This window comes from Bombina bombina, chromosome 7 (assembly GCF_027579735.1).
Source record: "Bombina bombina isolate aBomBom1 chromosome 7, aBomBom1.pri, whole genome shotgun sequence".
Taxonomy (NCBI): domain Eukaryota; kingdom Metazoa; phylum Chordata; class Amphibia; order Anura; family Bombinatoridae; genus Bombina; species Bombina bombina.
Genome location: NC_069505.1, coordinates 474,011,527 through 474,035,512, shown reverse-complemented (window position 1 = coordinate 474,035,512; position 23,986 = coordinate 474,011,527). Strand labels below are relative to the sequence as shown.

Below are 23,986 nucleotides of genomic sequence, written 5' to 3'. Positions count from 1 at the left end.
AATGTGTTAAAAAAGAATCTACTACTCATTTGACATTCAGAGTAAATGCTATTGCATTGTCTTGTTATCTTGCATCTGTTGATTATGCAAATCTGCCGTGTTTACTGGTCCTTTAAGTATTTCATTTTATTTGCATTCTCCTTATTTGTTTTTTAGTGGGAGTTAATTTCCATAGCTATAGATCCAGAACAGGATCAGCCCATGTCTATAGATGTTTATTATGTTTAGAGAACCACATTTTTTGCCTATGCAATTTTGTTCTTCATGTTTAGCTAAGACTTTAAAATTTAAGGACAAATTACTCCCTTCTGAGCCAAATGTCTCTCAGGAAACTGCTGTGCGTGATATGCCTCAGCTTTCTCCTCAGATGTCCCAAGCTTTAGTAGTTTCTGACTCTGTGCCTTCTGTTTCTCAACAACCCCTGGGGGTATTTATTTACCTGGGGATTTTGCCGCTCAAATTCATTCTGCAGTTTCAGCAGCTTTGTCTGCTTTTCCTTTTGCAGTTTAGTGTAAGAGGAAATCTAGACATTTGTCTGCTAGTAAAGCTTCTGACCCCTCTAGGGCTGCTTTTGCCATTTCTCATTTGTCTGATGAGGAAAATACTTCAGTAGCTTCTGAAGGTGAAATCTCGGACTCAGACACTTTAGCAGAAAAATCTTCAGAATCTGAAGAGGTTAATTTTAGATTTAAGCTTGAACACCTCTGGTTACTACTGAAGGAGGTTCTAGCTACTTTAGATGACTGAACCTTCGGTTTCTGTCAACCCCACAAAGTCTTCTAAACTGGATAGAGTTTATGATTCTCCATCTTCGGAGGAGGTTTTTCCTGTTCCAAAAAAGATGTCTGAAATTATAGCTCAGGAATCTGATAAGCCAGGGGTTCCCTTTTCCCCTTCCCCTGTTTTTAAAAGATGTTTCCTGTTACTGACTCTATTCGTGATTCATGGCGCACTGTGCCTAAAGTAGAAGGAGCTATTTCTACTCCTTGTTAAGAGAACTACCATTCCTATAGAGGATAGTTGCTCTTTTAAGGATCCAATGGATAAGAAGCTAGAGGCTTACTTAAAAAAGATGTACATACATCAAGGATTAAAGTGGAAACCTGCAGCGATTATTGCCACAGTTGCAGGTGCAGCATCTTATTGGTGCAATGCTTTGTCCAATCTTATTTCAGAGGAAACTATGGTAGAGGAGATTCAAGATACGATCAAAGCACTTAAACTGGCCAATACTTTTATCTGTGATGCAAACATGCAGATAATTAGACTGGGAGCTAAGATGTCTAGCTTCACTGTACTAGCTTGCAGAGCTCTGTGGTTAAAATCTTGGTCGGCTGATGTTTCTTCAAAGGCCAAGCTCTTGGCTTTACCTTTATAAGGGTAAGACTCTGTGTGGACCTGGTCTAGCGGAGATCATTTCTGAGATTACGGGTGGAAAGGGAGCTTTCCTTCCTCAGGACAAGAAGAATAGACCTAGGGTTTCTTTCCTTTCGCAACTTTAAGGGACAGAAGTTCTCATCCTCCTCTTCCAAATCTGACCAATCCAAGTCCACTTGGATATCCAGTCAGCCCTGGAATTAGGGAAAACAAAACAAGAAGCCTTCCGCTGACTCTAAATCAGGCTTTTTTTTCTGACAGGCTTGGATACGCGATATCCCAGATCCATGGGCTGTGGACATAGTACCCCAGGGTTACAGGATAGGATTCAAGTCTTGCCCTCCAAGGGGCAGACTTCTCCTGTCAAGATTATCCTCAAACCAGGTAAAGAAGGAGCTCTTCTTAAATTGCATAAAGGACCTATCCTCCCTGGGTGTCATTGTACTAGTTCCTCTAAGGGAACAAGGTCTAGAATTCTATTCAAATCTATTTGTGGTTCCCAAAAAGGAAGGAACTTTTCATCCCATCCTAGATCTCAAGTGTCTCAACAAATTCCTCAGGGTTCCGTCCTTCAAGATGGAAACTATTCGTTCCATTCTTTCATTGGTCCAGGAGGGTCAGTTCATGACGACCATAGACCTGAAAGACGCGTACCTACATTTTCCCATTCACAGGGATCATCACCAGTTTCTCAGATTTGCTTTTCTGGACAAGCATTTCCAGTTTGTTGCCCTTCCGTTTTGGACTGGCCACAGCTCCCAGAATATTCACAAAGGTTCTGGGAGCGTTATTGGCAGTAATCAGATCCCAGGGAATTGCTGTGGCGTCTTATCTAGACGACATTCTGGTTCAGGCGTCATCTTTTCAACTAGCACAATCGCATACAGAGATGTTGTTGTTGTCTTTTCTACGTTCCCACGGGTGGAAGGTGAATCTGGAAAAGAGTTCTCTAGTTCCATCTACAACAGTGTGTTTTCTAGGGACAATAATAGATTCCCTGTCCATGAAGATTTTCCTGATGGAGGTAAGAAAATCTAAGCTTCTTGCTTCCTTTCTCTCCAGGCTGCCTTTTTGTCCATCAGTGGCTCAATGCATGGAGGTGATTGGTCTGATGGTGGCTTCTATGGACATAATTCCCTTTGCTCGGTTCCATCTGCGTCTGCTGCAACTTTACATGCTCCGTCAATGGAACGGAGACCATTCCGATTTATTGCAGAGGATACCCCCTGACAAGAGAATCTCTCTTGTGGTGGAGGTCTCTGGATCATCTGTCTTGGGGCACTTGCTTTCTGAGACCTTCCTGGGTTATTGTGACAACGGACGCCAGCCTGTCAGGCTGGGGAGCTGTTCAGGGTTCTCTGAAGACTCAGGGCCTGTGGTCTTGGGAAGAGTCTTCTATTCCCATAAACATCTTGGAGTTGAGAGCAATCTTCAATGCCTTGACAGCTTCAATTAGTCTGGTTTATCAGATTTCAGTCGGACAACATAACCTCAGTGACTTACATCAACCATCAGGGAGGAACTCGGAGTTCCTTGGCCATGAAGGAGGTGACTCACATTCTGCACTGGGCGGAAGCTCATGATTGTCTTCTATCTGCCATACAAATTCCAGGAGTGGACAATTGGGAGGCAGATTTTCTGAGCAGACAGACCTTTTATCTCGGGGAGTGGGCTCTCCATCCGGATGTGTTATCTCAGATAACCCTCATGTGGGGGGTTCCAGAGTTGGATCTGATGGTGTCCAGCCAAAACGCCAAGGTTCCAAAGTACGGTTCAAGGTCAAGAGATCCTCAGGCCGTTTGAATAGATGCTCTAGCGGTTTCTTGGATGTTCTCTCTGGCTTACCTGTTTCCTCCATTTGCTCTCCTTCCACAAATCATTGCTCGTATCAAACAGGAGAGAGCATCGGTAATCATAATAGCTCCTGCATGGCCTCGCAGGATCTGGTTCGCGGATCTGGTACGGATGTCATCTCTACCTCCCTGGAGGTTACCTCTGAGGAAGGACCTTCTAATTCAGGGTCCTTTCCTCCATTCAAACCTAGATTCTCTGAAGCTGACTGCTTGGAGATTGAACGCCTAGTTCTGTTTAAACGTGGTTTTTCTGAAGAGGTCATTGAAACTATGCTCCAGGCTTGCAAACCTGTTACTCACAAGATTTACCATAAGGTATGGCGTAAATATCTTTATTGGTGCGAATCTAAAGGGTTCTCCCTCCCTAAAAGGGTTCTCCCTCCCTGTTCATTCCTTGTCCACTAGTAATTGGAATGATGTTGTGGACTCTCCATGTCTTAGGAAAGAAAACAAAATGTATGCTTACCTGATAAATTTCTTTCTTTCCGGACATGGAGAGTCCACGACCCCGCCCTCTTTTTAATTATAATATGGCAGGTTTTTTTTGAGTAAACCTCAGGCACCTTTTTCACCCTTGTGTTTTCTTCTTTTTCCATTTTCCTTTGGCCGAATGACTGGGGATTATGGGTAAGGGAAGTTACACTTAACAGCTTTGCTGGGGTGCTCTTTGCCTCCTCCTGCTGGCAAGGAGTTGAATATCCCGCTAGTAATTGGAATGACGTTGTGGACTCTCCATGTCCGGAAAGAAAGAAATTTATCAGGTAAGCATAAATTTTGTTTTACACCCTACATAATATAATAACATTGTGTAATGGGTGTGAGAGGCAAAAAAGTCAGAAATATTTATGTAATTATATATTGATATTATTATATGCAAAAACGTATTTATGCAACCGACTAGCACATTCTTATGTTGTGATGCACATTGGCTGATACAAAAAGGTAGGTTTATTCAGCAACAGATCATCTTTAAAAAATAAATAAAAAAATACATTGTACATTAAATCATGATTAGCAAAGGAAACTCATTTTATTCTTTATTAGAACCAACAGATCACAGTGATAAAAATCTAGACACAGGAGCACATGAATATCTTGTACAGAATATTCAGCCAGTGAAGACCCCATCAGACGTCTCCGCAGGTAAGAGATCTATGGCAGAAGCTGCTCTTAATGTTTTCTTCACCATTTATTTGAAAACTGACATTCTGAAATTATTTAATGCTAAATTACAAGTGGAGCTCAATCATTTGTGCCATAGCGATAAGGGGTTTATCGCGGGGGTTTGCGCTCATCAGTCTTACCACTTGTATTCCAAGTTGAAAGTAAACGCAATCGCTTCAGCACAATTGGGATTTACGCTAGAATAATTACCGTGATTTCATAGCTGTGTTCAATTGTTTAGTGAAAAAATAAAAACATGCACAAAACCCTTAAAAAATACATTACAAAGTGCAGTTACACTTATAATATCACTGTCTAATAAAAATTATATTAATAAAATATTGCATAAAAAAAAGTTGTAAGGGTTCAAAGATATGAGGTCTCAGGTGTTGGAGAAAGGAAAAGCCGCCAAAGGACTTTAACATTGCGATACATGCATATACATGTCTAATGATATGTGTGTGTATATACACTCTCAGGGACTGCACTGGGTACACATCATATGACCCTGCAACATGCACAGCACTGGGTACTCAATAGCACTCACAATAGCTGCACTGTCCCCAGAGTCACAGGCAGTTAACCCCAGACAAATTGCACAACAAATGAATACAGCACTTCGAGGAAGTCTGGCACTCACTTGCAAGTACTCAGCTAAGATTAAAAGCAAAACTCGAAGCGTTACCGCATCTGGCCAAATGGGACAAGCCCAGGTACCACGTCAAGGTTTCTCCCAAAACCTGGGTCCCTAAAACAGCCAAACAATGCAAGCTCTCAATCAAACAAACGGGGAACAAGTGAAGGGTGCACAGGCTTATGTAATCACCCTAGACATACAAAAAAAAGGGGACTGCACTCTCAGACTGGACTGAGTAGCATCCCATGACCCTGCAACATGCACAGCCCTGGGTGCTCAATAGCACTCTCAGCAAGCTGTGCTGTCCCCAGAGTCACAGGCAGTTAACCCCAGACAGGTCTGGGTGCAAGGCCCATAGGGAAAATTACAAAACAAATTAATACAACACATAGAGGAAGTCCAAAATAGAAGAGTTACCACGTCTGGGACAAGTGGGACAAGACCAGGTACCACGTCAAGGTCTCCCCCAAAACTTAGGGTCCCTAAAACAGCTAAGCTTATGTTTATATGTGTGCACATATGTATTTACAGACATATATACACATTTAAACACATAAATATATATATGTATACATATATGTCAAAATGAGCTTTTTTTACTGTTAAGTAAATTAAAACATATAAAAACATATTTATGCAATATTCATATTTAATAAAGTTTTTAATTATGTATTACTGTGAATATTTCACATTCCAATGTAAAAATATATTCCTATATATATCTGTAAATATCTATACCTATATATAATCATCTCTATATATAGGTATAAATATATATTTCATTAAAAAAAACATCAGATATATGTAGAAATATTTCTCTTGCAAGATGTATCGAGTCCACGGATTCATCCAATACTTGTGGCATATTCTCCTTCCCAACAGGAAGTGGCAAAGAGAGCACCCACAGCAGAGCTGTCTATATAGCTCCTCCCCTAACTCCACCCCCAGTCATTCTTTTTGCCGGCTCTAAGCAATAGGAAGGGTAAAGTGATTGTGGTGACAAAAGGTTAGTTTTTATTTTCTTCAAGCAAGAGTTTGTTATTTTAAATGGTACCGGTGTGTACTATTTACTCTCAAGCAGAAAAGAGATGAAGATTTCTGCCTGGAGGATGATGGTCTTAGCATTTGTAACTAAGATCCACTGCTGTTCCCACAGAGGCTGAGGAGTACAGGAAACTTCAGTTGAGGAACGGTTTGCATGCTATGCTGCACTGAGGTATGTTCAGTCATTTTTTTCTAGAAAAACTATGATATTTCAAGAAATGGCTGACAGTATATCCCCATGAGGGGAAGGGTAAGCTGTAATCAGAGACTTATTGTAGTATTACAAGCTTGCATGAGGGCTAAGTTACTTTCTGGTTGACACTTATATTTTTAATAGAGCAAAAAATTTTATTGAGAGATATGGAAAAACGTTTTTGGGACTTTTATTTAGAGGGTTCATTTGGCTTATTTTTAGGTTTTATAACCCACATGGCTGTTTTAAACACATTAGTGTGTTACTTTAAGGCCCCACAGACATTGAGTGAGGTGGGTGGGGCATAATTTTGCGCAGTTGTTTTTCATTACTGGACAGCAAGCTGCAACACAGGAGGGTCCTGACTCAATTTTGGGGCCAAAACGAAGCCTTGTTCCCTCAGATTCAACCCCTAAGGGCAGGTAGACGCCACAGCAGACTGTGTATTTTCCGTTTTTTGACACTTGTCAATCCGGTTTAGTTATTAAGGGGTTCATTTCTTCTTTTACTGGTGGGGCAACTTTACTAAGGCTTACTGTATATGCTGTAAAAAATGTGAAAAGTTTGCTGCATTTTTAGCCAGTTTTGCAGAACGTGTGCACCTTTTTTTCTCTCAAAGGCACAGTACCGTTTTTTTAAATTGTTGTTTTTACATTGAATAAAGCATTTTCCAAGCTTACTTGTCTCATTACTAGCCTGTTAAACATGTCTGACATCAAGGAAACTCCTTGTTCAATGTGTTTAGAAGCCATTGTGGAACCCCCTCTTAGAATGTGTCCCACTTGTACTGATATGTCTATAAATTTTAAAGAGCATACTGTAGCACTTAAAAATGTAGCGTTAGAGGATTCTCAGACAGAAAGAAATGAGGTTATACCATCTAGTTCTCCCCAAGTGTCACAACTAGTAACGCCCGCACAAGTGACGCCAAGTACCTCTAGTGCGTCTACTTCATTTACCTTACAAGACTTGGCCGCAGTTATGAATTCTACCCTCACAGAGGTTTTATCTAAACTGCCTGGGTTACAAGGGAAGCGTGATAGCTCTGGGTTAAGAACAAATGCTGAGCTTTCTGATGCTTTAGTAGCCGTATCCGATATACCCTCACAATGTTCTGAAGTAGGGGTACAGGATTTGCTGTCTGAGGGAGAGATTTCTGATTCAGGAAAGACGCTCCCTCAGACAGACTCTGATATGACGGCCTTTAAATTTAAGCTAGAACACCTCTGCTTGTTGCTCAGGGAGGTATTAGCGACTCTAGATGATTGTGACCCTATTGTGGTTCCAGAGAAATTGTGCAAAATGGACAAATACTTAGAGGTTCCTGTTTACACTGATGTTTTTCCGGTCCCTAAGAGGATTGCGGACATTGTTTCTAAGGAGTGGGATAGACCAGGTATTCCGTTCGCTCCCCCTCCTACTTTTAAGAAAATGTTTCCCAAATCTGACACCATGCGGGACTTGATGCAGACGGTCCCTAAGGTGGAGGGAGCTATTTCTACACTGGCTAAGCGTACAACTATACCTATTGAAGACAGTTGTGCTTTCAAAGATTCTATGGATAAAAAATTAGAGGGTCTCCTAAAGAAAATTTTTGTTCATCAAGGTTTTCTTCTGCAACCTATTGCGTGCATTGTTCCTGTAACTACTGCAGCTGCTTTTTGGTTCGAGGCTCTGGAAGAGGCTCTTCAGGTGGAGACCCCATTAGATGATATTCTGGATAGAATTAAGGCTCTTAAGCTGGCTAATTCTTTCATTACAGATGCCGCTTTTCAACTGGCTAAATTAGCGGCAAAAAATTCAGGTTTTACCATTTTAGCGCATAGAGCATTATGGCTTAAATCCTGGTCAGCTGATGTGTCATCAAAATCAAAGCTTTTGACCATCCCTTTCAAAGGAAAGACCCTATTCGGGCCTGAACTGAAGGTGATTATTTCAGACATCACTGGAGGGAAAGGCCACGCCCTCCCTCAGGATAAAACAAATAAGATGAGGACCAAACAAAATAATTTTCGTTCCTTTCGAAACTTCAAGGGTGGTCCCGCTTCAGCTTCCCCTGCTGCAAAGCAAGAGGGGAATTTTGCTCAATCCAAGTCAGTCTGGAGACCTAACTAGGCTTGGAACAAGGGCAGTGGCGGCTCGTGGGCTATTCAAATGGGGGTTCACAATACATGAACTGGGCTTTATATATATATATATATATATATATATATAAGCCCAGTTTATATATGGCTCCTCCCATATCACTACAAAATATATGTAATTAAAGAGTGAAAGCTGTGTATACTGGAATAGTACAGAGATCCAGTACATACAGGGATAAAACAAAGCTCTGTCTGTAGGTGTCTGCTTCCTGCACCAGATTGTACTGATAGCTGGTTGTTAGTGTCTAAATTAAACAGTTAGATAATAATGAGGGCAAATCACAGACATTTGACTATAACTGATACCACCAGCTATATAATTTCTGTGAACATAGCTCTGTCAGTATATATTTCTACAGTTACTACTATGCCTGTTTCTTTTAATCTTATACAAGCAGGTTATTTCTGAAATTCCTATGTGAACTACATTTTTATTGTTCTTGGACCTAGGAAATAAAATCTATCAACACCTTTTTTTTCTCCTCCTTTACTAAAGTTACTTTACTGGGAAGTGTTAACATACTAAGAATGTGGTTCTCCCCCCAGACATATTATGGTTATCTGGGTTCTTTTATCTAACAATTTGGAGTGTCTGAAGATTCCACAATAAACTCTTGGAAGCTGTTGCATTTATTGATGTTATAAGTGTGGTGCTAAATACATGAATTCAGGACTTTTAAAGCATTAAAAAAAAAGAATGCTTATATTTCATAATATAACACTAGAGGGCAGTATTTCTCAAGTTTTCTCATGCAAATGAAACGATCCGTATTTATTCATAAATCCCTTAGCACATTTTATTAAACTAAAACGACCTAGAGCAGTGTTTCCCAAATGCCTTATTGATTTTTATATTGAAATAAATACAATTCCAAGTGTGGTTGTGTAAATCCAGCTACACATTATCTTAGGTGCCAAGCAGTTGCATATAATATATGCAGATTGAATAAATAAAAAAATAAAAAAACAAAAGGATTAAAATCTCTTTACAAACATTGGCAGATGGCTTTCTGAGCTAATCAGACCTTTCAATACTGACCTTCCCAAACATGGTAATTTCTACTTCCTAAGTTCCTATGGTAAACCTTCCTGAAGTTCCTGTCAGTTTTTGGTCATCAACGCACTATTATTCTGCAGTCACTACCCCATGACTTGCCTAGGTTTCCTTCCCGGGAAATACAATTGCTACTGACTTATATGAATATTTACTTAACATATAGCTGCTATATGTTAAGTAAATATTCATATAATCATCAAGAAGGCAGTAGCACTTATATTATAGCATCAAATAAACATCAACCTTCATTAAAAATAGCAAAGAGGAAACTTTATAAAAACGTTTCACATCCCATTATTATGTTTCCTATTTTTGATGAATGTTGATGTTTGATGCTATAATAAAGGCTGGATAACCTCAAACTTCACATTTACTACACAGACACCCCAAGTGCTGCACTCTGTGTGTATAAGGAAGCACACAAGTCAATGTCTGCTACTAATCTGGTGTTGAATCGTTCTGACTGAAGTTCAGTTAGAACGATTCAACACCATCTTAGTAACTAGCAGTGACTCGTCATTTGTCACTACTTTCTAACCTTTTGCTTCTTCTTTCTCATTGTCCAGTGTTCTGTAAGACCGGCTGGCTGCCCACTGCACTAAATCCATGTGTTGTTGCTCCTGCCTGCTGCCTCCTTAGATTCTGCAGCATTGTGTACACGCCGGCCTGGGTGGGTGGAGCAAGAGCTATAGCTTGGAGCTGTTAAGGGGGATGAGCCTCGTCAAGCATCATCACATGACTGGAGTGATGGTGACGTATCCGTATGCACCACCCCACTCGCACAGGCTGAACTGTGCGATAAAGCAAGTATAGGGATGTGTTGGGGGCTCTTGCAGGCAAATGTATGAAATGCAGAGCAGTATGACAGGCATGTAGGCTCTACCGCATGTGCGGTTAAAAAAAAAAAGTTTAAAAAGTATTTTTTTTTATTTTTTGTTTTAAAACAGTCTGCCTTTGTCTTTTTTGGGTTAGTAATTAAATATAATTTTTCCAATAGGGGGCTATTGGAAAAATTATATTTTATTCAGCAATTTTCTTTTTTTTCTTCTTTATGGCTGGGGGTTCACATGCAACTGAGCATATGGAGGAGCCTCCACTGAACAAGGGTAAACAGGCCAAGAAGCCTGCAGCTGCCTCCAATACAGCATGAAGGGGTAGCCCCCGATCCGGGACCGGATCTAGTAGGGGGCAGACTCTCTCTCTTCGCTCAGGCTTGGGCAAGAGATGTTCAGGATTCCTGGGCTTTAGAAATTGTTTCCCAGGAATATCTTCTGGATTTCAAAGATTCCCCCCCCCCCCAAGGGGGGATTTCACCTTTCTCAATTGTCTGCAAACCAGACAAAAAGAGAGGCGTTCTTACACTGTGTAGAAGACCTACATACCATGGGAGTGATTCACCCAGTTCCAAAAGTGGAACAGGGGCAAGGGTTTTACTCCAACCTGTTTGTGGTTCCCAAAAAAGAAGGAACTTTCAGACCAATCTTGGATCTCAAGATCCTAAACAAATTCCTCAGAGTCCCATCTTTCAAGATGGAGACTATTCAGACTATTCTGCCACTGATCCAGGAGGGCCAATATATGACCACCGTGGACCTAAAGGATGCGTATCTGCACGTCCCTATTCACAGAGATCATCACCAATTTCTCAGGTTCGCCTTTCTGGACAGACATTACCAGTTCGTGGCCCTTCCCTTCGGGTTGGCCACGGCTCCCAGAATTTTCACAAAAGTGCTAGGGTCCCTTCTGGCGGTTCTAAGACCGCGGGGCATAGCAGTGGCGCCTTATCTAGACGACATCTTAATTCATGCGTCAACTTTCCAACTAGCCAAGTCTCACATGGACATCATATTGGCTTTTCTGAGATCTCATGGGGGGAAGGTGAACATAAAAAAGAGTTCTCTCTCCCCCCTCACAAGAGTTTCCTTCCTAGGAACTCTGATAGACTCAATAGAAATGAAAATATTTCTGACGGAGGTCAGGAAATCAAAACTTGTAAACACCTGCCGAGCTCTTCATTCCATTCCTCAGCCGTCAGTGGCTCAGTGTATGGAGGTAATCGGACTAATGGTAGCGGCAATGGACATAGTTCCGTTTGCTCGTCTACACCTCAGACCACTGCAACTATGCATACTCGAACAGTGGAATGGGTATTATGCAGATTTATCTCCTCAGATAGATCTGGATCAGGAGACCAGAGATTCTCTTCTCTGGTGGTTGTCACAGGTTCACCTGTCTCGAGGAATGTGTTTCCGCCGACCAGAGTGGGTCATAGTTACGACAGATGCCAGCCTACTGGGCTGGGGTGCAGTCTGGAACTCCCTGAAAGCACAGGAGTTATGGTCTCAGGAGGAGACTCTCCTTCCGATAAACATTCTAGAACTGAGAGCGATATTCAATGCGCTTCAGGCGTGGCCTCAACTGGCTGCGGCCAAATTCCTCAGATTTCAGTCGGACAACATCACGACTGTAGCTTATATCAATCATCAAGGGGGAACACGGAGTTCTCTAGCGATGATAGAGGTTTCCAAAATAATCCGGTGGGCAGAGACTCACTCTTGCCATCTTTCAGCAATCCATACCCCAGGGGTAGAGAACTGGGAGGTGGATTTCCTAAGTCGTCAGACTTTTCATCTGGGGAGTGGGAGCTCCATCCAGAGGTATTTACCCAACTGATTCAGCTATGGGGCACACCAGAATTGGATCTGATGGCGTCTCGTCAGAACGCCAAGCTTCCTTGTTACGGGTCCAGGTCAAGGGATCCCCAGGCAGTACTGATAGATGCTCTAGCAGTGCCCTGGTCCTTCAACCTGGCCTATGTGTTTCCACCATTCCCTCTCCTTCCTCGTCTGATTGCCAGAATCAAGCAGGAGAGAGATTCTGTGATTTTGATAGCACCTGCGTGGCCACGCAGGACTTGGTATGCAGATCTGGTGGACATGTCATCCGTCCCACCATGGACTCTGCCGCTGAGGCAGGACCTTCTGATTCAAGGTCCATTCAAGCATCCAAACCTACTTTCTCTGCGTCTGACTGCTTGGAGATTGAACGCTTGATTTTAGCAAAGCGTGGTTTCTCTGAATCGGTCATTGATACCTTGATTCAGGCTCGAAAGCCTGTCACCAGGAAAATCTATCATAAGATATGGCGTAAATATCTTTACTGGTGTGATTCCAAGGGTTACTCATGGAGTAAGATCAGGATTCCTAGGCTATTATCTTTTCTCCAAGAAGGATTGGAGATTTGATTATCAGCTAGTTCCTTAAAGGGACAAATATCTCCTTTGTCTATCCTTTTACACAAGCGTCTGGCGGATGTTCCAGACGTTCAGGTGTTTTGTCAGGCTTTAGTTAGAATCAAGCTTGTGTTTAAACCTGTTGCTCCGCCATGGAGTTTAAATTTAGTCCTTAAAGTTCTTCAAGGGGTTCCGTTTGAACCTATGCATTCCATAGATATTAAGCTTCTATCTTGGAAAGTTCTGTTTTTAGTAGCTATCTCTACGGCTCAAAGAGTTTCTGAATCATCTGCTTTACAGTGTGACTCACCTTATCTTGTTTTCCTTGCTGATAAGGTGGTTTTCCGTACCAAACCTGGATTCCTTCCTAAGGTTGTTTCTAATAGGAATATCAATCAGGAAATTGTTGTTCTTTCTCTGTGTCCTAATCCTTCTTCCAAGAAGGAACGTCTGTTGCACAACCTAGATGTGTTTCGTGCTTTAAAGTTCTACTTACAAGCAACTAAAGATTTCCGTCAAACATCTTCATTGTTTGTTGTCTATTCTGGAAAGCGGAGAGGTCAAAAGGCTATGGCAACCTCTCTTTCTTTTTGGCTGAAAAGCATCATCCGTTTGGCTTATGACACTGCTGGCCAGCAGCCTCCTGAAAGGATTACTGCTCACTCTACTAGAGCGGTGGCTTCCACATGGGCTTTTAAAAATGAGGCTTCTGTTGAACAGATTTGTAAGGCGGCGACTTGGTCTTCGCTTCATACTTTTTCCAAATTTTACAAATTTGATACTTTTGCTTCTTTGGAGGCTATTTTTGGGAGAAAGGTTCTACAAGCAGTGGTGCCTTCCATTTAGGTACCTGTCTTGTCCCTCCCTTCATCCGTGTCCTAAAGCTTTGGTATTGGTATCCCACAAGTATTGGATGAATCCGTGGACTCGATACATCTTGCAAGAGAAAACAAAATTTATGCTTACCTGATAAATTTCTTTCTCTTGCGATGTATCGAGTCCACGGCCCGCCCTGTCTATTTAAGACAGGTAGTATATTTTATTATAAAACTTCAGTCACCTCTGCACCCTATAGTTTCTCCTTTTTCTTCCTAGCCTTCGGTCGAATGACTGGGGGTTGGAGTTAGGGGAGGAGCTATATAGACAGCTCTGCTGTGGGTGCTCTCTTTGCCACTTCCTGTTGGGAAGGAGAATATCCCACAAGTATTGGATGAATTCGTGGACTTGATACATCGCAAGAGAGAGACATTTATCAGGTAAGCATAAATTTTGTTTTTTTTATGATTTAATAGAATATATTCCCTTACGTAAAGAACATTGGAATATGAAATATTTATATTTTTTATGTCAGGTTAGCTCTAATGAGAATATGTGATGGTGTTTGCGCGAGAGTGGGGTGTTAGGTTTTTTACTTTTTTTTTCCTCAATTGACTTCTATGAGGGAATACATTCGGATTTTTGCGCAAGTTGGTTTTTGCTATAACAAAAAAGAAAATTTATGCTTACCATGCGGTTTCTTTTTAGACACAATGAGTCCACGGATTTCATCCTTACTTGTGGGATTACGCCTCCTGGTCAGCAGGAGGCAAAGAGCATCACAGCAGAGCTGTTATATAGCTCCTCCCTTCCCTCCCACTCCAGTCATTCGACCGAAGTTAGGAAGAGAGAGGAAAAGCCAAGGTGCAGAGGTGTCTGAAGTTTACAAAAATTAATAACCTGTCTCATAGAACAGGGCGGGCCGTGGACTCATTGTGTCTAAAAAGAAACAAATTTATCAGGTAAGCATACATTTTCTTTTCTTTTTAAAGACACGATGAGTCCACGGATTTCATCCTTACTTGTGGTATACAATACCAAAGCTAGAGTACACGGATGATAAGGGAGGGACAAGACAGGGTTACCTAAACAGAAGGCACCACTGCTTGAAGAACCTTCCTCCCAAAAACAGCCTCAGCCGAGCAAAGGTATCAAATTTGTAAAATTTAGAAAAAGTGTGAAGAGAAAACCAAGTTGCAGCCTTGCAAATCTGCTCAACTGAAGCATCATTTTTGAATGCCCATGAGGAAGCAACAGCCCTGGTGGAATGAGCCATAACTCTTTCAGGAGTCTGCTGTCCAGCAGTCTCATATGCAAAACGGATGATACTCTTCAGCCAAAAAGAAAGAGAGGTAGCCGTAGCTTTCTGACCCTTACGTTTTCCAGAAAAATTGACAAACAGAGAAAACGATTGACGAAAGTCCTTAGTCGCTTGTAAGTAAAATTTTAAAGCACAGACTACGTCCAAATTGTGCAGAAGACGCTCCTTCTGAGAAGAAGGATTAGGACACAAGGAAGGAACAACAATCTCCTAATTAATGTTTTTGTCTGAAACAACCTTAGGAAGAAAACCAAGTTTAGTATGTAACACCACCTTATCCGAATGAAAAATAAGGTGAGGCGAATTATATTGTAATGCCGAAAGCTCAGACACTCTTCGAGCAGAAGAAATGGCAACAAGAAATAAAACTTTCCAAGATAACAACTTAATATCTATGAAATGTATAGGCTCAAACGGAACCCCTTGAAGAACTTTAAGAATTAAATTCAAACTCCATGGAGGAGCAATTGGTTTAAACACAGGCCTGATTCCAATCAAAGCCTGACAAAAGGATTGAACATCTGGGACGTCTGCCAGACGCTTGTGTAACAAAATAGATAAAGCAGAGATCTGACCCTTTAGGGAACTCACTGATAAACCCTTCTCCAATCCTTCTTGGAGAAAAGACAAAATCCTGGGAATCCTAACTCTTCTCCATGAGTAGCCCTTGGATTCACACCAATAAAGATATTTACGCCATATCTTATGGTAAATCTTCCTAGTTACACGCTTATGTGTTTGAATTAAGGTATCTATAACGAATCAGAGAAACCTCGCTTGGATAGGATTAAGCGTTCAATCTCCAAGCAGTCAGCTTCAGAGAAACTAGATTCGGGTGAAGGAAGGGTCCCTGAATGAGAAGGTCCTTCCTCAACGGAAGTGTCCAAGGTGGCAGAGATGACATGTCCACCAGATCGGCATACCAAATCCTGCAAGGCCACACAGGAGCGATGAGGATCACTGATGCCTTCTCCTGTTTGATCCGAGCAATAACCCGCGGAAGAAGAGCAAACGGGGGGAATAGATATGCTAGGTTGAAGGACCAAGGAACTGCCAAAGCATCTATCAGCTCGGCCTGGGGATCCCTGGACCTGGACCCGTATCTTGGGAGCTTGACATTCTGACGAGATGCCATGAGATCCAATTCTGGCCAACCCCATCTGAGAATCAGATTGGAAAATATTTCCGGATGGAGTTCCCACTATCCTGGATGAAAGGTCTGCCTGCTCAGAAAATCTGCCTCCCAGTTTTCCACCCCTGGGATGTGGATCGCTGACAGATGGCAAGAATGGGTGCCATGGCCAGACCGAAAGGAAGAGCAACGAACTGAAAATGTTTGTCCAGAAAGGCAAACCTCAGGAACTTGTGATGAGCTCTGTGGATAGGAACATGAAGATATGCATCCTTTAGATCAACTGTTGTCATAAAATGACCCTCCTGGATCAATGGAAGAATGGTACGAATAGTTTCCATCTTGAAAGATGGAACTCTGAGAAACTTGTTTAGACTCTTGAGATCTAAGATAGGTCTGAAGGTTCCCTCCTTTTTGGGAACTACAAACAGATTTGAATAAAAACCCTGTCCCTGTTCCTGTATTGGAACGGGACAAATTACTCCCATGGAAGAGAGGTCTCTTACACAATGTAAGAACGCCTCTCTTTTTATCTGGTCTGCAGATAATCTTGAAAGAAGAAATCTTCCTCGGGGGGAAGAATTTCTGAACTCCAGTTTGTATCCCTGAGACACTATTTCTATAGCCCAGGGATCCTGAACATCTCGTACCCAAGCCTGAATGAAGAAGGAAAGTCTGCCCCCTACCAGATCCGGTCCCGGATCGGGGGCAAACCCTTCATGCTGACGTGGAATCAGCAGCAGGTTTCTTGGATTGTTTACCCTTATTCCACGATTGGTTGGATCTCCAAGTAGACTTGGATTGCGAATAGTTTCCTTCTTGTTTAGAGGAAGAAGAGAAGGAGTTTCCCTTGAAATTTTGAAAGGAATGAAAATTACTTTGTCGACCCTTCTGCTTGGTTCTTTTATCCTGAGGGAGGAGATGACCCTTGCCTCCTGTGATGTCAGAGATAATTTCCTTCAAGCCAGTTTCAAACAGGGTCTTTCCCTTGTAAGGAATTGCCAGAAGCTTGGACTTGGATGATACGTCCGCAGACCAAGGCTTCAACCATAAGGCTCTGCGGGCTAGGATAGAAAAACCTGAACTCTTAGCAGCCAATTTAGTAATCTGCAGAGAAGCATCTGTAATAAAAGAATTAGCTAATTTCAGAGCTTTAATCCGATCCTGGATTTCCTCCAAAGGAGTCTCAGTCTTAAGAGACTCCGCAAGAGCATCAAACCAATAAGCTTCCGCACTAGTGACCGTAGCGATGCACGCAGCCGGTTGCAATCGCAAACCCTGGTGAACATAGATCTTATTAAGTAGAAAAATAAATAAATAAAAAATATAAACTGGCCCTTTAAATTGTACTGGCCCTTTAAATTTTAAACCCACCACTCTGTTACTGTATTGAGAAAACAAGAATGTGTAAACTAATACCAGAAACTGGCCCATTGAGAAATCCTGAAAAATAACAGGATACTGTGCCTTTAAAAATAAAAACCAACTATTTTACTGAGCTGGATAAATCTATTTAACAATTCATTTGCCCGCAAGAAAAAAAGACTGACACCTCTTCGCCTCAACAGGTCTGCTGAGGCGCCTACCTGCCACCCGGTTTCCAGACCGTTCTTCCCAGCAAGTGTCAGGTCGGGTCTCAGAACGCTATCAACCGCTTGCTTATTCAACCATGCGGTTCTAGCGTAACGCCCGACTGATATCCTGGATGTCGGAACTCAGGAATAGACTAACAACTGCGCGGCTTCTCTAAACCGACTGAAGTGCGCAAAAATTAGCCCCGCCCTTTGTGGGCGTCAACATCTTACACAGCTTCTCGGTTAAGTCTTTAATAAAAACAACTGATAGCCCCAAGCGTAGCCCAGTGCCTGTATCAATGCTGTCTTGCACCCCCAAGCGTTACCCAGTGTCAATGCTGTCTTGCAGGGGAGCCCTCTACACCTAAGGAGCCCATGTTCCCAATGAAAATATATATATATATGATTAAGTGCAGAGTCCTCTCTGAGTCCATTGTGTGCCCCAGAATAATAAAGACTTCACTTACCTTGATGCTGTCCGACAGCAGGACAGCTCCAACAAATTTAAGAGGTCCTTTCCCTCCTATAGCCTTGTGGAAAAAGATAGGGCCTGAGTTAGTTCTTGCTTAGGCCATCACAAGAAAGGCAGCATCACAGTATGGAAGGCGTAGTGAGAATTATGTCCCACCAGTTCCCATTGCTCTAAAGCCACCAATAGCTCTACTCTATAGACTGACATGGACTACGGCTACACCCTAGAATAAAGCAGCACTCTCTGGCACTACTTTAAAAATAATAAACTCTTGATTGAAGAATCTAATCTAACACCTCACTTTACCTCTTCCTATCACTAACGTAGGCAAAGAGAATGACTGCAGTGGGAGGGAAGGGAGGAGCTATTTAACAGCTCTGCTGTGGTGCTCTTTGCCTCCTCCTGCTGACCAGGAGGCGTAATCCCACAAGTAAGGATGAAATCAGTGGACTCTTCGTGTCTTTAAAAAGCTGCGCAACCTGACTAGCATAAAAATCTTAATTACAGCAGAGTTATTGCTCTAACGGAAATGCAAAACACTGCTCCACTTGTAATCTATCCCTTAATCTTTACTAATAATTATGTAGATGATAGACCTGAAGACAGATCAAATGTAAACATAAAATACTGATGTGTTGTGTAATATTACTATATAATCAGATGTTTGTGAGCTAGCGGCACTTAAATCCATTTAACAAAAAAACTCAATGTATTCTTTATTAGCACAAACCGGTCACAGTGATGAAAATCTACACACAGAAGGACATAGAAAACTTGTACAGGATATCCAGCTATCAAATGTTTCTGCAAGTGAGTGGTCTATGGGTATAAGCTTTACAATTAGATCTTAAATGGTTTCACCCTATGTAAATAATGAGCCTCAATACACACATATTGCAATAACAAAATCTATTTTGTACACACACATGCCCTCTCTTCCCGTCTCTCTCACCCTGTGTATCATGTAAATTATACACACATGCCTTCCCTTCTGTCTCACCCTCTGCTTCATGTAAATGATACACACACATGCCCTCTCTTCCCTTCTGTCTCACCCTCTGCTTCATGTAAATTATACACACACACATGCCCTCTCTTCCCGTCTCTCTCACCCTGTGTATCATTTAAATTATACACACACATGCCCTCTCTTCCCTTCTGTCTCACCCTCTGCTTCATGTAAATTATACACACATGCCCTCTCTTCCCTTCTCTCTCCCCCTCTGCTTCATGTAAATTATACACACACACACACACACACACACACACACACACCCTCTCTTCCCTTCTCTCTCACCCTCTGCTTCATGTGAATGATACACACACATGCCCTCTTTTCCCTACTCTCTTACCCTCTGCTTCATGTAAATGATACACACACACATGCCCTCTCTTACCTTCTCTCTCACCCACTGTATCATGTAAATGGTACACACACATGCCCTCTCTTCCCTTCTCTCTCACCCTCTGCTTCATGTAAATGATACACACACATGCCCTCTCTTCCCTTCTCTCTCACCCTCTGCTTCATGTAAATGATACACACACACATGCCCTCTCTTACCTTCTCTCTCACCCACTGTATCATGTAAATGCTACACACACATGCCCTCTCTTCCCTTCTCTCTCACCCTCTGCTTCATGTAAATGGTACACACACACTCCCTCTCTTCCCTTCTCTCTCACCCTCTGCTCATGTAAATAATACACACACATGCCCTCTCTTCCCTTCTGTCTCACCCTCTGCTTCATGTAAATTATACACACACACACATGCCCTCTCTTCCCGTCTCTCTCACCCTGTGTATCATTTAAATTATACACACACATGCCCTCTCTTCCCTTCTGTCTCACCCTCTGCTTCATGTAAATTATACACACATGCCCTCTCTTCCCTTCTCTCTCCCCCTCTGCTTCATGTAAATTATACACACACACACACCCTCTCTTCCCTTCTCTCTCACCCTCTGCTTCATGTGAATGATACACACACATGCCCTCTTTTCCCTACTCTCTTACCCTCTGCTTCATGTAAATGATACACACACATGCCCTCTCTTCCCTTCTCTCTCACCCTCTGCTTCATGTAAATGATACACACACACACATGCCCTCTCTTACCTTCTCTCTCACCCACTGTATCATGTAAATGCTACACACACATGCCCTCTCTTCCCTTCTCTCTCACCCTCTGCTTCATGTAAATGATACACACACATGCCCTCTCTTCCCTTCTCTCTCACCCTCTGCTTCATGTAAATGATACACACACATGCCCTCTCTTCCCTTCTCTCTCACCCTCTGCTTCATGTAAATGATACACACACACATGCCCTCTCTTACCTTCTCTCTCACCCACTGTATCATGTAAATGCTACACACACATGCCCTCTCTTCCCTTCTCTCTCACCCTCTGTATCATGTAAATGGTACACACATATGCCCTCTCTTCCCTTCTCTCTCACCCTCTGTATCATGTAAATGGTACACACACACATGCCCTCTCTTCCCTTCTCTCTCACCCTCTGCTTCATGTAAATGATACACACACATGCCCTCTCTTCCCTTCTCTCTCACCCTCTGTATCATGTAAATAATACACACACATGCCCTCTCTTCCCTTCTCTCTCACCCTCTGCTTCATGTAAATGGTACACACATATGCCCTCTCTTCCCTTCTCTCTCACCCTCTGCTCATGTAAATGATACACACACATGCCCTCTCTTCACTTCTCTCTCACCCTCTGCTTCATGTAAATGATACACACACATGCCCTCTCTTCACTTTTCTCTCACCCTCTGCTCATGTAAATGATACACACACACGCCCTCTCTTCACTTCTCTCTCACCCTCTGTATCATGTAAATGATACACACACACATGCCCTCTCTTCCCTTCTCTTTCACCCTCTGTATCATGTAAATAATACACACACATGCCCTCTCTTCCCTTCTCTCTCACCCTCTGTATCATGTAAATGATACACACACATGCCCTCTCTTCCCTTCTCTCTCACCCTCTGTATCATGTAAATTATACACACACATGCCCTCTCTTCCCTTCTCTCTCACCCTCTGTATCATGTAAATGATACACACACATGCCCTCTCTTCCCTTCTCTCTCACCCTCTGTATCATGTAAATGGTACACACACATGCCCTCTCTTCCCTTCTCTCTCACCCTCTGTATCAGGTAAATGATACACACACATGCCCTCTCTTCCCTTCTCTCTCACTCTCTGCTCATGTAAATGTTACACACACACATGCCCTCTCTTCCCTTCTCTCTCACCCTCTGTATCATGTAAATTATACACACACATGCCCTCTCTTTCCTTCTCTCTCACCCTCTGTATCATGTAAATGGTACACACACATGCCCTCTCTTCCCTTCTCTCTCTTCCTTTGTATCATGTAAATGGTACACGCACAAGCCCTCTCTTCCCTTCTCTCTCACTCTCTGCTTCATGTAAATGGTACACACACATGCCCTCTCTTCCCTTCTCTCTCTTCCTTTGTATCATGTAAATGGTACACACACATGCCCTCTCTTCCCTTCTCTCTCACTCTCTGCTTCATGTAAATGGTACACACACATGCCCTCTCTTCCCTTCTCTCTCACCCTCTGCTTCATGTAAATGATACACACACACATGCCCTCTCTTCCCTTCTCTCTCACCCTCTGCTTCATGTAAATAATATACACACACATGCCCTCTCTTCCCTTCTCTCTCACCCTCTGTATCATGTAAATTATACACACACATGCCCTCTCTTCCCTTCTCTCTCACCCTCTGTATCATGTAAATGATACACACACATGCCCTCTCTTCCCTTCTCTCTCACCCTCTGTATCATGTAAATGGTACACACACATGCCCTCTCTTCCCTTCTCTCTCACCCTCTGTATCAGGTAAATGATACACACACATGCCCTCTCTTCCCTTCTCTCTCACTCTCTGCTCATGTAAATGTTACACACACACATGCCCTCTCTTCCCTTCTCTCTCACCCTCTGTATCATGTAAATTATACACACACATGCCCTCTCTTTCCTTCTCTCTCACCCTCTGTATCATGTAAATGGTACACACACATGCCCTCTCTTCCCTTCTCTCTCTTCCTTTGTATCATGTAAATGGTACACACACAAGCCCTCTCTTCCCTTCTCTCTCACTCTCTGCTTCATATAAATGGTACACACACATGCCCTCTCTTCCCTTCTCTCTCACCCTCTGCTTCATGTAAATAATATACACACCCATGCCCTCTCTTCCCTTCTCTCTCTTCCTTTGTATTATGTAAATGGTACACACACATGCCCTCTCTTCCCTTCTCTCTCACCCTCTGTATCATGTAAATTATACACACACATGCCCTCTCTTTCCTTCTCTCTCACCCTCTGTATCATGTAAATGGTACACACACATGCCCTCTCTTCCCTTCTCTCTCTTCCTTTGTATCATGTAAATGGTACACACACATGCCCTCTCTTCCCTTCTCTCTCACCCTCTGTATCATGTAAATGATACACACACACATGCCCTCTCTTCCCTTCTCTCTCACTCTCTGCTTCATGTAAATTATACACACACATGCCCTCTCTTCCCTTCTCTCTCACCCTCTGCTTCATGTAAATGGTACACACACACATGCCCTCTCTTCCCTTCTCTCTCTTCCTTTGTATTATGTAAATGGTACACACACATGCCCTCTCTTCCCTTCTCTCTCACCCTCTGTATCATGTAAATTATACACACACATGCCCTCTCTTCCCTTCTCTATCACCCTCTGTATCATGTAAATGATACACACACCTGCCCTCTCTTCCCTTCTCTCTCGCCCTCTGCTTCATGTAAATAATATACACACACATGCCCTCTCTTCCCTTCTCTCTCACCCTCTGTATCAGGTAAATGATACACACACATGCCCTCTCTTCCCTTCTCTCTCACCCTCTGCTCATGTAAATGGTACACACACATGCCCTCTCTTCCCTTCTCTCTCACCCTCTGTATCAGGTAAATGATACACACACATGCCCTCTCTTCCCTTCTCTCTCACCCTCTGTATCATGTAAATGATACTTACACATGCCCTCTCTTCCCTTCTCTCTCACCCTCTGTATCATGTAAATGGTACACACACATGCCCTCTCTTCCCTTCTCTCTCACCCTCTGCTCATGTAAATGATACACAAACATACCCTCTCTTCCCTTCTCTCTCAGCCTCTGCTTCATGTAAATGATACACACACATGCCCTCTCTTTCCTTCTCTCTCACCCTCTGTATCATGTAAATGATACACACACATGCCCTCTCTTCCCTTCTCTCTCACCCTCTGTATCATGTGAATGATACACACACACATGCCCTCTCTTCCCTTCTCTCTCACCCTCTGTATCATGTAAATGGTACACACACATGCCCTCTCTTCCCTTCTCTCTCACCCTCTGTATCATGTAAATGATACACACACACATGCCCTCTCTTCCCTTCTCTCTCACCCTCTGCTTCATGTAAATAATATACACACACATGCCCTCTCTTCCCTTCTCTCTCACCCTCTGCTCATGTAAATGATACACAAACGTGCCCTCTCTTCCCTTCTCTCTCACCCTCTGTATCATGTAAATGATACACACACATGCCCTCTCTTCCCTTCTCTCTCACCCTCTGCTTATGTAAATGATACACACACATGCCCTCTCTTCCCTTCTCTCTCACCCTCTGTATCATGTAAATGATACACACACACATGCCCTCTCTTCCCTTCTCTTTCACCCTCTGTATCATGTAAATGGTACACACACATGCCCTCTCTTCCCTTCTCTCTCACCCTGTGTATCATGTAAATTATACACACACATGCCCTCTCTTCCCTTCTCTCTCACCCTCTGCTTCATGTAAATAATATACACACACATGCCCTCTCTTCCCTTCTCTCTCACCCTCTGTATCATGTAAAT

The 23,986-nt window shown here is 42.7% G+C and overlaps 1 protein-coding gene across 1 annotated transcript in view; it reads left to right on the top strand.

Moving 5' to 3' along the window:
* Positions 1-23,986, top strand: part of LOC128666767 (zinc finger protein OZF-like) — a 152,588-nt gene that overhangs the window by 55,259 nt on the left and 73,343 nt on the right. Inside the window, exons 5-6 of the mRNA XM_053721551.1 lie at positions 4,275-4,373; positions 18,740-18,826. Of these exons, the coding sequence (XP_053577526.1) occupies positions 4,275-4,373; positions 18,740-18,826 (186 nt within the window). The remainder of the gene's footprint in view (positions 1-4,274; positions 4,374-18,739; positions 18,827-23,986) is intronic.